We start from the raw sequence: 15,640 nt of genomic DNA on the forward strand, positions 1-15,640 counted from the left end.
GTGATCCACAGAGTAGTGGAATGGGGTGCCATTGCCTTCTCCGGAAAAACCATAGCTTTGACTATACAGACTTTTGTTGGCAAAGTGATGTCTCTGCTTTTTAATATGCTATCTAAGTTTGTCATATCTTTTCTTTCAAGGAGCAAACGTCTTTTAATTTCATGGCTACAGTCATGATCTTAGTTCCAGTTTTTAGGTTCTTCTTTAAAATAGAAGAAAAGTCATGAGGGAGGATGGCAAAAATCATGTTATGTTCACCCATGTGACTCTCTGCATATCCAGATTTAGAGGTGATGGCAAAATCCTGTTGCAGATGGGAGCCTAAAAATGACCCTCCTTCCCCCTCCCTAGGACTTGATCCCACCACCCTGCTGGGAGCAAATGAGACATGAGGCCAAAGCCAGGAAGAACCACACAAATTGCGAAGATGGTGGTGGTTTCCAATATTTATTTTTCTGGTTATAAAAGTAATACATGAAGAGCACTGGATTGGGAGAGGTTTTGAATCCTGCACAGGTCACTTTCTCACAACTTGTATTTCCTCATCTGGGAATCCGGACAAGGAGCCTTGCCCACCCTGCAGAAGGCAGTGTAGATCAAATGAGATAACACAAGGGAACCACTGATAAGCTGGAAAGTGCTGACAAATGGAAGGGCTTAGTGTCACCAGCCCTGGCTGAGGTAGCACCGAGGTCCAGGCTCCTGCCCCTCTCCTGGGCCCACAGAAAGGGGGCCACTTACAGCCTTGGTTTGATCGAGTCGGGGAAGGGCCTCACAGGTGCCTTAAGCCTGGCCGGATGGGGCTTCACTGGGGCCCCTTCCAGCACTGGGCATCAGCTGTGGCCAGCTGGGTGAGGATCTTCTCCAACTCGGGCCCATCCTCTAGGAAGCGCTCAGAGAAGGATCGGATGAGGCCTGCAGCCGAGGCCTCGTACTCAAGAAGTTGTACTTCTGAGCCTGGGGAGGAGATGGAGAAAAAACAGCAGCAGGAAAAGGTTTTAATAGGGAAACAGAATCATTATCATAATCATAGAAGCAGCTAGTTGTCTTCCTGAGTTTTTACCATGTGCCAAAAATTGTGCTCAATATTTCATTATCTAACTGACTCCATAATCCTATGAGATAGGAAGCATTAAAGGGGGAGTATTCAATGAATTGCTGCATTCATTCATTCACTTAATAGAGATTTACAACAGTGCCATGTTAGGTGAAACAGACACAGTCCTTGGCTTCCAGGAGGAACTGCTTCATCTCCATCTACTGTGGGGCCCTGGTCAAGTTTCTTAACCTAAGCCCTAGTTTCCTCATCTGGAAAGTGGGGGCAAGCACAGTACATCTCTCAAGAAGCTGCGATGATTAAATATAATATAATGGGTGGAGGGCACACTCACCAAGTGCCAGCTATCATAAGCATCGCAATCTCTGAACCTACTTCCTCATCTGTCAACTGAGGCTGTTCCAAGGACACCCATCTAGCCTATGTGGTGTTCCTGAAAAATCATGGGAAGCACTTCCTTCTAACATCCCTCCACTTCTCTACCTGCTCACAGTGCCTCATTGTACTCTGTGGCTTTATGGGATGTATGCAGCTAAGAGCACAGGCTCTGAGCTCGGATGGCCCAAGTTCAAATCCTGGTCCTGCCAGCCACTCCCTGTGTGACTTCAAATATACAGCCCCTCTGTGTCTCAGTTTCCAGTGAAAAAGGGGAAACTTCCTCATTTGAGTCGTTGGGAGTTGATCCGTGGAGTTTTTACCCAGACTCTGGCACATGGAAGTCCTCAAAAGTGAGGTATTAATACAATCACCACCACCTTTGAAAATTCAACCTGTTCTTTGGGCCTCAAAGTTTACCCCCTACTTCCTCCCCAGACCCACCTTTCCGCAATTCTCTCAAAGGTAGATATGATCTTCCCTTCTCTAAGTGTTCAGACCACTGTTTGTGTCTTTTGGGCACCCATGAACACTTCCCTTGTAAGACCATTTCTCTCTCTGTCTTATTTCTAATGGGCTGAGAACAACTTGAGGTGAGGAGTCCATCCCCAACACCTGCCCAGAGCTGGACAGTCAAAGCAATGATGATCTTGTCCATGTAATGAGCACTTGCTGGGAGCCTGGTATAATCCACTCACTCACTCACTGACAGGCACTGAGCGGCTCCCGGCCCTGTGCTAGGTGCTGGGGACATGCTGTTCCTGTTGCCATGGAGAGGAGCAGACAGGAAAACGGCAGAGTGACAGCTGCCATGAAGAAGAGGAAGCTGGGTGATAGCTCAGAGGGTGTGCCTGCAGGGTGGTGAGCCAGGGGAGAGGGCTGGCAAACCCATGACACCTCTGGAGCACAGAGTGGAGTTTATATTGTTTTTTAACTAAAGTGTTTTTTATTTTAATGATTCTTATTTTTTTGGCTGCACCATGCAGCTTGCATGGGGGATTGAAACCAAGCCTCGGCAGTGGAAGCGCTAAATCCCAACCACTGGGCCACCAGGGAATTCCCTAGAATTTGGAATAAACATTTTACATGCTTTTTCCTCACCAGGAGGAGGTAATTATTTCATTTAACCCTCACAGCTTCCCATGACTAGCATAGTGAGGAGCAAATGCTCTTGATCTGACTCTTGGTTCCTCTAGTAAAAAGCTGTAAGCCTTGAGTAACTGACTCTCTGTGCCTCAGTTTCCTTACCTGTAATAATACCTATACCTTACTGGGTATTATTTAGTATTTAAAGGGTTAATCCCTGGAATACACTTAGAACTTGAAGGAAGTACTCAGGTTCTCTAGTGTCAGCGCACAATCCACACGGGCTTTATGAATGAAGACACCCAAGCTCAGAAAGGTTAAGTGAATAGGCCAAGGTTGCAGCGCAGTTCTGAAGCTCATGTTTTAACCACAGCCTGGCACCACCTCGTCTCAAGTGCCTCACATGCCAATGTCGGGAAACGTGAGGCAAGGGATGAGAAGAGAGTGAATGCAGCAGGGTGCTGGCACCCCCAGGATTGAACACAGGCCCCGGGAATGAAAGCGCTGAGTCTTAACCGCTGGGATGCCAGGGAATTCCCGAGTAGAGTTTAGGCTAAACCTCTGAAATGCTCTCTCCTCACTAGGAGGAGGTAATTATTGCATTTAACTCTCACACTTATCCATGGAGGCACAAACGCTCTTAGTACAAAATTACAAGTGCGTGGCTTTTGGAAACAGCAGCATCACTTGAGGAGGGGAGAGGGACCATGGGGCTGCTGACCTCTGCTCTGACTTGACTGCTCTCAGCCCGCTGGGTGCCTCCTCTCTGCCTCACCTGACCTCACTCCTGGGCCCCACCAGGCCTGACTCTCCAGCATGATGCCCGGCCTCCTCTGAGGCCCGGGGTGTGTCTGTTTCACTAGCCCCTGCTCTGCTGGCCGCCCTCAACCTTCTGTTGCCATCTCACAAGCAGCCTGACCCTGTGTGTGGGGGGCGGGGGGCGGGGGGGGTGGTGGCCTGTGGTGGTGGTGGATGCGAAGGTGTGGGCCTGAGGTTTGGCATGGGGAGGACTGGGCCGGGAGGGAGGGGGGAGACAGGAGCCACCTCAAGTAGCCTTTCCTGAGCTCCGGGGTCAGTTCCAGGCCTCCTTTGTGCTCCCGGAGGGCCCTCTATCACAGGGGGCCCAGGAGTCCATTACCTTCGAGGCGAGTGTTGGGTTGAACGATGAGCTTCCGGGCTTCCTTGCGGAGCAGCACCGTGTCCCTGAGGGAGAGGAAGCACTCGGGGGGCGCATCGGTGACCGCCGCATACCCCTCATACAGGGCCCGGCCTCCGGCCACGTCCCCCGTGGACTTCAGCACCTGTGGGAAGGCAGGAGTTAGTGCCTTTGGATGGACGCCCTCCGTGCATTCACGGGGCTTTGCCAAGAGCCATGGCCAGTGGCGCCCTGCCCCGGACCGCGTCTGCTGTCTCGCGGGCATGCAGATCACGTGTTAGCACTGAGCAGGGTCCATATTAAAGTGAAGCTAATGGTTCCCTTTGATTGTCTCACTTGAACTGTACACAAGGAGGATAGTAACATTATCTTCTTTTCAAAAACATTTTTTCTTAAATTTTTACCGTGACAAATGTTCAGACAATATATTCTTGAGTGACATTCGCTCAGTTGTGTCCAACTCTTTGCAACTCTGTGGACTATGGCCCGCCAGACTCCTTTGTCCATGGAATTTTCCAGGTAAGAATATTGGAGTGGGTAGCCAGTCCTTTCTCCAGGGAATCTTCCCGACCCAGGGATCGAACCCAGGTCTCCTGCACTGCCAGCAGATTCTTTACCACCTGAGCCACCAGGGAAGCCCAATATATTCTTAGTGTTCAATAAATACTTTTTCTTGGTTGCTTGGTATGTGAGATTTTATTTCCGGGACCAGAAACTGAACTCTCACTCCCTGCAGTAGGAGCTCAGAGTCAACCAGAGAAGTCCCCACCCTCTTTTTAAAATAAAACATTTCATGTAAAAAACATTTCCTTTCAAATAAAAAACATACAGTACCTACCTTATAAAGAATGACACCCACACCACCACCACCCAGCTTAACAGTTATTCACATCATCCCTCCCTGACTGCACCTCGTGGCCTCCTCCGCCTGAGGAATCAGCACTTGACTTTGTGCTTATTAGCTTCTTGTTTTCCCTGAGTTTTACGCTCAATTCATGTTACATTTTTGCCCACATCCTGTGATTTGCTTTTTATGCTTGAACTACGTCTGAGATCCACGTGTGTTTGTGAGTGCAGTATATAGTCCCGTGGCTATACTTACAAACTTACGCTTACAAACAAGCCACAGTCCTGTCTCTTCCACTGTTGCTGTATAACCTGTGATTTTTGCCCTCCGAGGCTGTTCTGGACATATTGTACGTCTCCTGGTGATCAGGGGCAGGTTTTCCCAGGAGAATCGAGGTCTGGATAATAATCCTTAAAGGATGATGCCCCCATTGTTTTCCAGACTTGTTGCACCTGTTTTCACTCCCAGAGGCAGGGGGGTGGCGGTCCATCCAGCTCGGCTCACCAGGGTGATGTTGACAGTTTTTCACGTTGCCGAGCTGGTGGGTGGAAATCTCATGTGGGTTGTGTTTTCCTGATGACTAATGAGATGGAACAACATCCCACAAGTTGGTGGGTGATTTATTTTCCTCTTCGGTTCATGAGTTTTGCCTATTTTTTTGTTAGGCTGTTTTTTCTTCACTTTTTTTGGCAAGTTCTTTATATATTTAGCTGCTAACCTTTTGTTAACTCATATGTGATAAATACCCTATCCCAGTTTAAGATGCATCTTCTCACCTTCTTTATGGTAAGTTTTGATGAAAAGTTATCATTATCAGTATTACTTATCCACATGGTGCAGCTTGTGAAATCTTAGTTCCCTGACCAGGGATTGAAACCGTGCCCCTGAGGTGGAAGTGCAGAGTCCTATCCACTGGGCCACCAGGGAATTTCTATTCTATGATATTTCTAGACACATGTTTTGCTTGTCATTCTTGGAATTTCTTGAACTTCTTTGGATTTCTGAGTTGGGTCTTTCATCAGTTCTATGAAGTGCTCAGTCATTATCTCTTCTAAAATTCCTTCTTTTCTCTCTTTCTTCTTGGATCTTCAGTTCATGTACAGTAGATCTTTTCACACTGTCCTCTGTGTCTTTTTTTTTTTTTAATGTTTATTTATTTCATGCACTGGGTCTTAGTTGTGATCTTTTATCTTTCTTGTGGCATTTTGGATCTTTATTTGTGGCATGTGAGATCTAGTTCCCCGACCAGGGATTAAACCCAGGCCCCCAGTACTGGGAGTGCAGAGTCTTAGCCACTGGACCACCAGGGAAGTCTCCCTCCTCCGTGTCTCTTAATTTCTTCTAAATTTTCTATCTTTGTGTCTCTGTGCTATATACTCTGGGCATCCCTGGTGGCTCAGATGGTAAAGAATCCACCTGAACGCAGGAGACCTACGTTCAATTCCTGGGTCGGGAAGATCCCCTAGAGAAGGGCTTGTCTACCTACTCCAGTATACTTGCCTGGAGAATCCCATGGACAGAGGAGCCTGGCAGGCTCCAGTCCATGGGGTCGCACAGAGCTGGACACGACTGAAGTGACTTAGCACACATGATGCACTCTCTGTAACTTCTCTTATCTTCAGCTGGATCTAAAATCTGTTTAAGCTGCCTATTTTTAGTTTCAGTGATTATAAAGATTAGGACTAAGAGATCTAGTTGGCTCTCTTCCAAATAACTGACATCTGTGGCTCTGATCCTTACTTATTCTGCCAATTTGCCACTGGCAAAGTAGGACTCCGACTAGGGCACCCTCTGGGTAAGCCTCCTCCTCTTAGGCCCAGGGGTAGAATGATTTTCCCTAGCTCTGCAGGAATTAAAACTGACTGGGAACTCCTGGGGGAAGGTTAGAGAGACTGTCTCACCTTTCTCCTTTTGCATAATACTTAACACCCAGCATGTGAACATAGATTCATGAAGTGGACATGTTAGCCACCAGGAGCTTCAACCAGAGAGCTGGTGACAGGGGTGTCCACGGGAGCCAGGTGGTATCATGAGTGAGTGACTAAGGCAGGTACAGGAAACAGGAAGCGGACGTGGCAGGCTGGAGACTGGAGCACGTGTAGATAGCCAAACACAGTGGCCACGGCTCAGTTCCAGGGAATTAAGTCTATCGATGGCAGGCCCTCCAAGAAGCCAGAAATACAGATTCATATCTCACCTCATCAGTTTTTACAATATGGGTGAGCCAAAGCTATGACTATTTGTAATCCCGTGGCTGAAGGCTTTCCCTGTGAAAAGCCTCCATCTTCCCTGCTGGCTAGCTCTTTGCTGTGCTCTTGGGTTTTCCTAGGGGGCTAATGAAATAAACAGCTGCACCAAAAAATGCCTCCATGTTCTGTATCTCCTGTTCTATGTTCCGTATGTTCTGTAAAGCCACCACTGTGGACACTGTCCATTCTGCTGAATGAATGATCCTGGACTAAGATCCACCTGCTTCAGTCTCTAAGACGGAATGCCCTGTGTTCAGTCACTACTAAGTCACAGTTCAATACTGGCCTAGGGTTTGGTGGATTTGATTCCTTTATCTAGTGACTTATTATTATTAATAAACTGTTTTGGAATAATTTTAGATTTACAGAAAAGCCACAAAGATAGCCCAGACAGTTCCCATGGGCTCCTGGCCCAGTTTCACCTGTTGTCAACATTGGGCAAAATGTGTACATTACTCTTAACTAAACTCTAGACTTTATTGAGAGTTCACTCATTTTCCCATGAATGTCTGTTTTCTATTCCAGAATCTAATCTGGGACATGGCACTGCCTTGGGCATCTAATATTTTTTCATTTCTAATTTTATTTTTCTTTCATGGCCAAACACGTATCTTTTAAGGAAAAATGCCTTAAATCCCTTCTGGAAATAGGTGGGAGTATAATCGTAGAGAGATATTTGCTGAATTGAAGGCTGGGCCTTTTTCAGGTTGGCAAAGCCAGCAGGACCCTGTTCTGATGGAAGGCACTGCCCAGTAAGGAGTGGGTCACCATCAGGGGTTCTCCAGCCTTGCTGAGTGTCAGGATCACCTGGAAGGTTAGTAAACATGCAGGTTTTGGGGCCTCGCACTCAGAGTTTCTGCATCAGGGGGTCTGGGGTGGGGCCTGAGAATCTGCATGTTCTGGGTGCTGCTGCTGCTGCTGCTGGTCCCTGGACCACACTTGGTGTCACACCGGGTTGGAAAACATGATTTTTATTGCTTTGCTGCTGCTGCTGCTAAGTCACTTCAGTCGTGTCCAACTCTATGTGACCCCATAGACGGCAGCCCACCAGGCTCCCCCGTCCCTGGGATTCTCCAGGCAAGAGTACTGGAGTGGGTTGCCATTTCCTTCTCCAATTCATGAAAATGAAAAGTGAAAGTGAAGTCGCTCAGTCGTGTCAGACTCTTAGCGACCCCATGGACTGCAGCCTACCAGGCTCCTCCATCCATGGGATTTTCCAGGCAAGAGTACTGGAGTAGGGTGCCATCGCCTTCTCCATTTTATTGCTCAGTTCCGTATATATGTTGCTTCATTGAATTCCTGCCAGTGAGGCAGGTGATGTATTTAACAGATGAGAAAAGTGGAGGCCAGCAAGGCAATTACACAGCTGGTTAGTCCTGGCACCAGGATCCCAAAAGGTCTCCTGACTCTAAACGTCCCAACTCGGGAGAGAAACCAGGACTGCAGTGAACACCGTCCTTCCCTCCTTCTCTCACCAAGCTCCAGGCTTCCTCCTTCTTGTCCCTCAACCCACTAAGCTCCTTCCAGTCCCAAGACCAGCCTTTATGTTCTGTTTCTTCTGCACTCAGATTTTTTCACAGTTGCCTCCTCCTTGGCACTCCCATTTCCGGCTTAAACACAACCTACTCCAAGAAGCCTTCCCTGTTACAGAGTGCGCAGACAGGCTGAGTTGGAGGGGGCCTCCGAGGCAAGAGGCCCCTGTTTACCTGGAGTCTCCGCAGGAACCTCTCCAGGGCAGGTTTGCCCACCGTCCGGATCTTGTCGCGGTCAAGGCGGACCCGGGCATCGGGGCGCCCATCGGAGCCTGTGGTGGGAGTGACAGTAACCAGTCCCTCGCCAGCCTCCAGCAAGACCCTCAGGATCACAAACCGGGCCTGCATGTGGGCCTGCCGGGGCCGAAGAGAAAGGAGTCATTTGTAGGCCCAAGGTAAGAAGTATTGAGTTGGCCAAAAAGCTCGTTGAGGTTTCTCCTTAAGATGTTACGGGAATGATCTTTTTAGCCAACCCAGTATCAAGAGTTCATTCCAAAGCCTGATGTATCATATGTGCTTGCTAACTGTCAATTTTTATTGTTGTTTTATTCTCCCCCACCCTGTGGGTCCTTTGGTGTTTAATTCCTCTCCCCTCAAATGCTTCCCTTCTCCTCTCACAAGGAAGGGCAGGCTGCCCTGGGCACGAGGAGGCCATTTCCAGGCAGGACCCAGAGCCTTGCGCCCCCTCGTCACCCACCCTGCCCTCTTCTGCTCCACACCCCGCCCTGTTGACAGCAGTTACCCCAGAGGGCCCCTTGCCACCCCGAGCCACTTTCTCCTCCACAATCCTGTTTGCAGTCAGTTTTGTGGGATCAAGAGGGCATCATAATCCCCAGTTTACAGATGACAAGACAGAGGCCCAGAGAGGTGAAGTGCTCAGGGTCACACAGCTGGTAAGAGAGAACAAGGACTAACCCAAGTCGTGTGTTCTTTCGATGACCCAATATCGCCTCCTCAAAACAGACTTAGGTGACTTTTTAAAAGATTTCTATTGCTTACCCTGTTTCTTTCTTTTTTCTTTTTTTTTAATTTTTGCTTTGAATTTCTTTTTTAAAAAAATTAATTAATCAATTACTTTGGCTGCCCCAGGTCTTCATTGAGGCATGCAGAATCTTTAGTCATGGCATGTGGGATCTAGTGCCCCAACCAGGTATTGAACCCAGGCCCTCTGAAGTGGAAGTGCAGAGTCTTAGCCACTGGAACACCAGGGAAGTCCCTGCCTACCCTGTTTCCAAAGTACATCTCATAGCCAAACAGCGTAGCCTAATGGCTCTGGAGCCAGTTAGCTTGGATTCAAATTCTGACTCTGTTACTTGCCAGCAAGTTACTTAATCTCTTTGTGCCTCTATTTCCTCATCTCTAAAATGAAGGTAATAACAGTACCTACCACCTAGGTTGACACTGGGGACAAATGGGTCAGTTCATATAAACTGGTTAGAACTAAGTGGCACAGAGTGAGTCCTATGTATCATCTATTAGTGGTCATAGTAACATCATCTCATCTGATTCTCCCTTAAATGTGGGCAAAAAGACGATTACTCCCATTTTACAGGCAGGAACACTGAGGCTTACAACAGTGATGTGACTTGCCCTCACATGTGGTAGAGTTTGGGATCAACCCAGTTCATGTGCCTCGTAGGTACAGTTGTCCCATCCCTACACCCAGAATCCTGGTCTTGGTCCCCAGGACAGACCCTTCCCTCTGAGGGGTCCCCAGCCCCTACCTGTCTCCAGCTGGAGGCCTCAGGGGTGTAGAACTCCAGAGCAAGCAGCCCAGCCCGAACCATGTTGAGCCAGTTTACGTAGACCACATCTTCTGCATCAGCCCCCTCAAAGCCAAAGATCCTGGGGGAGGGAGGGAAGAGGTGGGGGAGCAGGGTCAGAGGCTGCCTGGGCCCTGCCCTCCCTGCCAGCACCCCCCATCCACAGAGGAGCACCCCCCACCCCCCACCCCGGGTCTGTGGCTCGTACTCCAGCACTCGGGGATGGAGGCAGAGATAGAGGCCCACGCTCTCCGCTCGGCACTCTTCATAGCTGGAGGCGATGGTGCTGAACTTGCTGTCCCAGGTTTCCCCGCTCCGGTACCAGCTCTGGATCTGGGAGGGGGAGCCCAGGAAGCAGGCTTTAGGGGAGGCTGCCACTTTACCTAGGCCCCCCTCCCTGTACCCTGGAGCTCTACCCAGGCCACCCTCACCTGCTCCCCCGTCTCCGGGTTGATCACGGTCTCCTGGTCAAAATTGAATGCTCCTTTCTCATCCTGCAGGAGAAGGGTCACAAACGTAGGGCGGGTGAGGGTGGGGTACCCCGGGGCCCAGGTTAGGCCTTCAGCCTGGGATCCAAGGGGCTCAGAAAGGCAGCCGGGAAGCAGCGAGCAGACGGCAGGAGCAGCAGGTCCCTGACACGTGGTGGCCTCCACACCTGCTTTGTGACACCTCTCAGAGCCCCCAGAGGTAGAAGAACCTGAGAAACCTACCCCGCTGCACAGAGAGCGACACTATGAGCCGGGGATCGGGGAGAGGGACGTGCAGAAAGTCACGTGAAGACCCAGACCCAGTATCTCCAGACCCCAGCTGGAGATGTCCCAGTGGGTGGGCCATGAGGCCTGGCGGCTCCTCACCTTTGTGGCCCCTCTGCTGCAGAGAAGCCACAGCACGTGATTCTCATCGTCACCATCCTCTCCAGGTGCCAAGTGTCATTCGTGCACCAGCCTTTTAACCCTTTAAGTCATCTTCCTAGGAAGGTTCTATTATTATCCCACTTCACAAAGGAGGAACCTAAGGCTCGGAGACTAAGAACCCCAGAGCAGAATTAGAGCAAACAATATCTGTGCACAATGTCTCTTAACAACAACACCCATTTCCAGAGGGCCTTATGGATGCCAGGAAAATCCCAGGGCTTCACCTTTATTCCTCACAAGAGCCATACGGTAGGGGTCAGAAAACCCATTTTACAGATGGGCCAACTGAAGCTCAGGGAGGGGACCTGACTGAAGAAGACCACAGAGGGGCTATGTTTGTTGCTGCTTCCCTGGGACTTTGAAGCCAAGACAAAGCCTGATGCTCCCCCCATCAGCTGCCCTCTGGATCTTTCTGACTTCCAAGCCCAAATGATCCCCATTCAGGGAGGCAGCAGTGCCCCCAAGAGGAGCAGACCCCACCCCACCTGCCTCCAGTCCTCTCATCTGCACAGTCCACAGTGGGCTCCGCCTGGCCTGCTAACAAGGCTGTTTCTCATATTCCCTGAGTAGGTGTCGAGGGGCCTCCAGCCACTCTGGCTGGCCCACAGGAAGGGGCAGCTCCCTACTATACCTGGAAAAGTACAGGCTCCAGGGAACAGCAATGCAAAGACAGTGCTGCAGCCTCAGGACTGGGGTCGTCCAGACACCACCCCTGCCCGGCTTTTCTGCCCCTGGAGCTGCCTGGGTCATACCCTCAGGGCAGGCTTCCTGGGCCTGAGCCAAGCAAGTCCTTCTGTGTGGGAGACTCTGGGTGGCGGCCTCCGCTGGCCTGTCCTATGGATCTCACTCAATCCTGGGACATCTTGCGGGAGGGTGAGACACTGAGAGCCAAGACTGGAGCAGCTTCCCCGCCCTGGGGGGCTGATTATGGGGAAGGGGAGCCATAGGCCTAGAACTGGGGAGGGTCCCACTGGTACCAGCACTAGCCCCTTATTCTTTTTTTTTTAATTTATTTATTTGGCTGTGCTGGGTCTTAGTTTTGGCATGCAGGATCATTTAGTTGTGGGATCCTTAGCAGTAAGAAGGAGCTTTAGTTGTGGCATGTAAACTCAGTTTTGGCACATGGATCTAGTTCCCTGACCAGGGATTGAACTCGGGCCCCTGCATTGGGAGCGTGGAGTCTTAGCCACTGGACTGCTGTGGAAGCCCCTGGTCTCAAGTTCTTACCTGCATGAAGAGCTTGCCGCTGCCATGGCCCAGCAGCTCGTGCAGCCCCACCTGCACATCAAAGGAGGGTCCCTTCCAGCGGATGTACAGGTCCTGCCAAGACAAGCAGAGACCCACGCTGCCCACTGCCCCACCACGGTCACACAGCCTGCCCACAGCCCGCATGCCAGCCCGAGGGCCCATTGTGAGGCACACATCTGCTAAAAGTCTACCACCTGCCAGCCCTACTCTGGGCACTGCAGAGCCCATCTCATCCTGGCAACAACCCATGAGGAAGGGGCTTCCTCCACCACCGGCTGGGGAAACAGGCTCCAAGGACCCGAGGTCACACCGTGGGGAAGCAGCAGAGCCGGGCCTGAAGCCCCGTCCTTTTCCCTGCTCTGGCCTGTTCCGCCCTCCTGTGTCAGCTGAGGTCAGGCCAGGCCCTGCGCCGGTGCCCACCTTGTCCTCCTCCTCCAGGAAGGTGAGTTTCTCCCGCTGCGTGGCGTAGGCCACGGCCAGCACGTTCCCCAGGGACACGTTCTTAAAGCCTTCTGTCTGCCTCAGGTCATCATCTGGAGAAGGTGGGAAGGGGACCAGGGAGAAAAGGGCAAGGGCAAAGGTCAAGGGTCACAGGCAAGGAGTCTAACCAGAGGGACAGGCTGGGAATGTAAGCGGAGCAGGGTGCTGTGTGGCCAGGGCGAGTGTGTGGAGGGGGAGGGGGTGACTCTCAGTGGCGTCTCCTAGGGGGTTTGGGGAGCCCCTGTCTTGTTCAGGCGGGGATAGGGGGCAGGAAGGACCCTCCAGGCAAGCTCACAGTTGGGGATGTTGATGCCGGCAGGAATGCCGGAGCCAGCGAAGGTGAGAACGTCCAGGGAGGTGAAGTCGGGGGTGAGGAACTTGTCCTTCTCGAAGGCTGGGGGCCAGGGCAGCTCCTTCAGCAGCTGCTCCGCACTTGCCACCAGCCACTCAAACTTGGCACTCATGGCCTTGTTCACCATGGCCACGAAGCCTGTGGGGGAGAGAGTGGGCTGTGAGCAGGCAGGGTTGGGGGATCCCACACCCTCTTCCTCTCCTCTAATAGCCCTCCAGCCATTATGCAGGCATTGACTGCCTGCTGGGCGCAGTGAGCCTGTGCTGGCCACTCCGGAGAACCCGGGCCTGCGCTTTGCCTTCATGGAGACCCCTGTCTTGGGGAGAGTAGGGTACAGAGAAAAGGCTTCGCTGAGTAACACCTGAGATGGATCTTTTTAAACTTCTTAAAATTTTTTTTGGCAATGCCAGGTGGCTTGTGGGATCTTAGTTCCCTGATCAGGGGCCACAGCAGGGAAAGCATGGAGTCCTAACCCACTGGATTGCCAGGGAGTGCCCTGAGATGGATATTAAAGGGGTATATGGGGAGTACCTAGTGGGTGATGGGGAAAGGATCAAGGATCAGATGCCCAGTGGAAGGGACTATGTGAGCGAAAAAAGATGCTCTTCTTTTTGGGGGACTGTGAGCTGTTCTGCATGGCTAGAGCGCCTGGCTTGCGTGGTGGTGAGTGAGGCTGCTGCACTGGAGGGCTGGGGCTGATCCTTTCAGATTTAATACAGTTAAGAGTTCCTGGCTCAAAGCAGTATTTTCAAGATTGCACTCTACAGAACACATTTTCTATGAGAGCCTTCAAAAAGAAAGACCTCCCTGGTCAAAGAAGTTTGGGCAACACTATATACTCTATCTCCAACTTCTTAAAGGCTCTCAATGCACATTTGCATATTAAAGGTACTGAGGAGTCCTGCAAGCAGAGACTCTTTGCTGCTCCATACTGAATCTTTCTTCTTCTTTTTTTTTGGCTGTAGCATGCAGGATCTTAGCTCCCTGAATCTTTCTTCTTCTTTATGTTTTTTGGCTGTAGTATGCAGGACCTTAATTCCCTAACTAGGGATCAAACCCATGTCCCCGACAATGGAAGCATAGAGTCTGAACTACTGGACCGCCAGGGAAGTCCCTGAATAATTCCTGCTAACTCTGCATAGACTACACCCTGGAAAAGCCTGACCTAGACTAAGGAAGGGGACAACCTTGGCTAAGGGATGGGCTTGGCAAAGGCTCCCTATCTGGATTCACTCTGTCTGATGAAACCACCACACCAGGGCAAGAAGAAAGGATGATTAAAATAGCAAAGCACAAAAAGCAACCTAAATGCCCAACAACTGGGGATTATTAAAAAATCAGGGGACAGCTATGTGATGGCACGCCCTGCAGTTGGCAGACATGGAGTACAATATCAAATGTTATGGGAAATTATTTATGATATATTATGAACACTGTACACCCATTTACAGGAATGTGGTAGGTCTATATATACTGATAGGAAAAGATATCCGAGATGCACGACTAAGTGAAAAAAGCAAGTGACAGAATATACAGAATATAATCTCATTTACCTAGATGACTTAAAAGGAACATGTGTGTGTGTGTGAATACTTAGATAAAGGTCTAGAAGGACCTGTACTCAACTGTGAACTCTGGTGACCTTTGGAGGGGAGCGATATAGGAGAGGTAGTGAAAGAAGGATTTCACATTTTACCCTACACACGACGGTACTTTTCCAATTACTTACAAGTGTGGATTTTTAAATTATACACATACATTTCTAAGCATCGCTCTCTATAAAAACAAAAGACAAAAAGTACATTCCAAACTTTAATCTTGGGGTGGGTGCAGTCACAGTTGACTGTTTTTGGTGTGTGTTTTCATAATTTTTGACCATGAACATGGCTTACTTTTCTACTAGTCATGATGAGTTATGTACAAAGGGGAAACCTCCGAGACTGAGGCTGCTGCGACTTGGGCTTGGGCACAGGGGCCGAGGCAGCCTGCCACCTGCCCTGGGATGAAAGCAGCCAAGTTCACAGTCACAGTGTTAATCTGCTCTCATCGACCCAGCACCACTGACATGCCTGGCACTGTGCTGAGCTGTGTGCATGTAATACCTCACTTTCCATGACACCTGAAAAGGAGCGATGGAGGCTCAGAGGTGGGGTTAAGTGACAAAGCTGGAGCCTGGGCCTGGACCAGACACAGGGGGCAGCACGGCAAAGTGACTCAGAGCCGAGGTGCCTGGGGTGGGTCACCCCCCCAACTCTGCCTCAGTTCCCACATCTGTGAAGTGAGGAGGGAAATTCTCACAGGACGATGGTTACCAAAATGAGTGAAGATAGGTAGGTGTCCAGTCCATGGCAAATCATCGATGGCTGTTTTTATGAGTCTCTACTATGGGAGAGTCATCAGGGGGAAGGGGGAAGGCTTTCATCTTGACCTCCCACCTCCCAGAAGTTACCTTCAAACTCTCCACGGGAACCAAAGGGGTCTCGGTAGCTCTCGATGAACCCGATGTAACTGGGGGAGAGAAGGGCTGAGATGGAGGAGGGGCGGGCAGGGAGGCAGGGCGGGGTGGAACAGAGGCTGGCGC

The 15,640-nt window shown here is 50.5% G+C and overlaps 1 protein-coding gene across 3 annotated transcripts in view; it reads right to left on the bottom strand.

Moving 5' to 3' along the window:
* Window positions 1-431: 431 nt before the first annotated feature.
* DPP3 (dipeptidyl peptidase 3) overlaps window positions 432-15,640 on the bottom strand; it is a 31,895-nt gene continuing 16,686 nt past the window's right edge. For all 3 annotated transcript variants that reach the window (XM_055580739.1, XM_055580740.1, XM_055580741.1), the window contains exons 9-18: window positions 15,509-15,567; window positions 13,003-13,197; window positions 12,648-12,760; window positions 12,207-12,299; window positions 10,497-10,559; window positions 10,274-10,398; window positions 10,027-10,147; window positions 8,477-8,656; window positions 3,657-3,819; window positions 432-957 (exon numbers count right to left, since the gene is read on the bottom strand). In XM_055580739.1, the coding sequence (XP_055436714.1) occupies window positions 806-957; window positions 3,657-3,819; window positions 8,477-8,656; window positions 10,027-10,147; window positions 10,274-10,398; window positions 10,497-10,559; window positions 12,207-12,299; window positions 12,648-12,760; window positions 13,003-13,197; window positions 15,509-15,567 (1,264 nt within the window). In that variant the 3' untranslated portion in view covers window positions 432-805. The remainder of the gene's footprint in view (window positions 958-3,656; window positions 3,820-8,476; window positions 8,657-10,026; window positions 10,148-10,273; window positions 10,399-10,496; window positions 10,560-12,206; window positions 12,300-12,647; window positions 12,761-13,002; window positions 13,198-15,508; window positions 15,568-15,640) is intronic.

Source organism: Bubalus kerabau, chromosome 5 (assembly GCF_029407905.1).
Source record: "Bubalus kerabau isolate K-KA32 ecotype Philippines breed swamp buffalo chromosome 5, PCC_UOA_SB_1v2, whole genome shotgun sequence".
NCBI classification, from domain to species: Eukaryota; Metazoa; Chordata; class Mammalia; order Artiodactyla; family Bovidae; genus Bubalus; species Bubalus kerabau.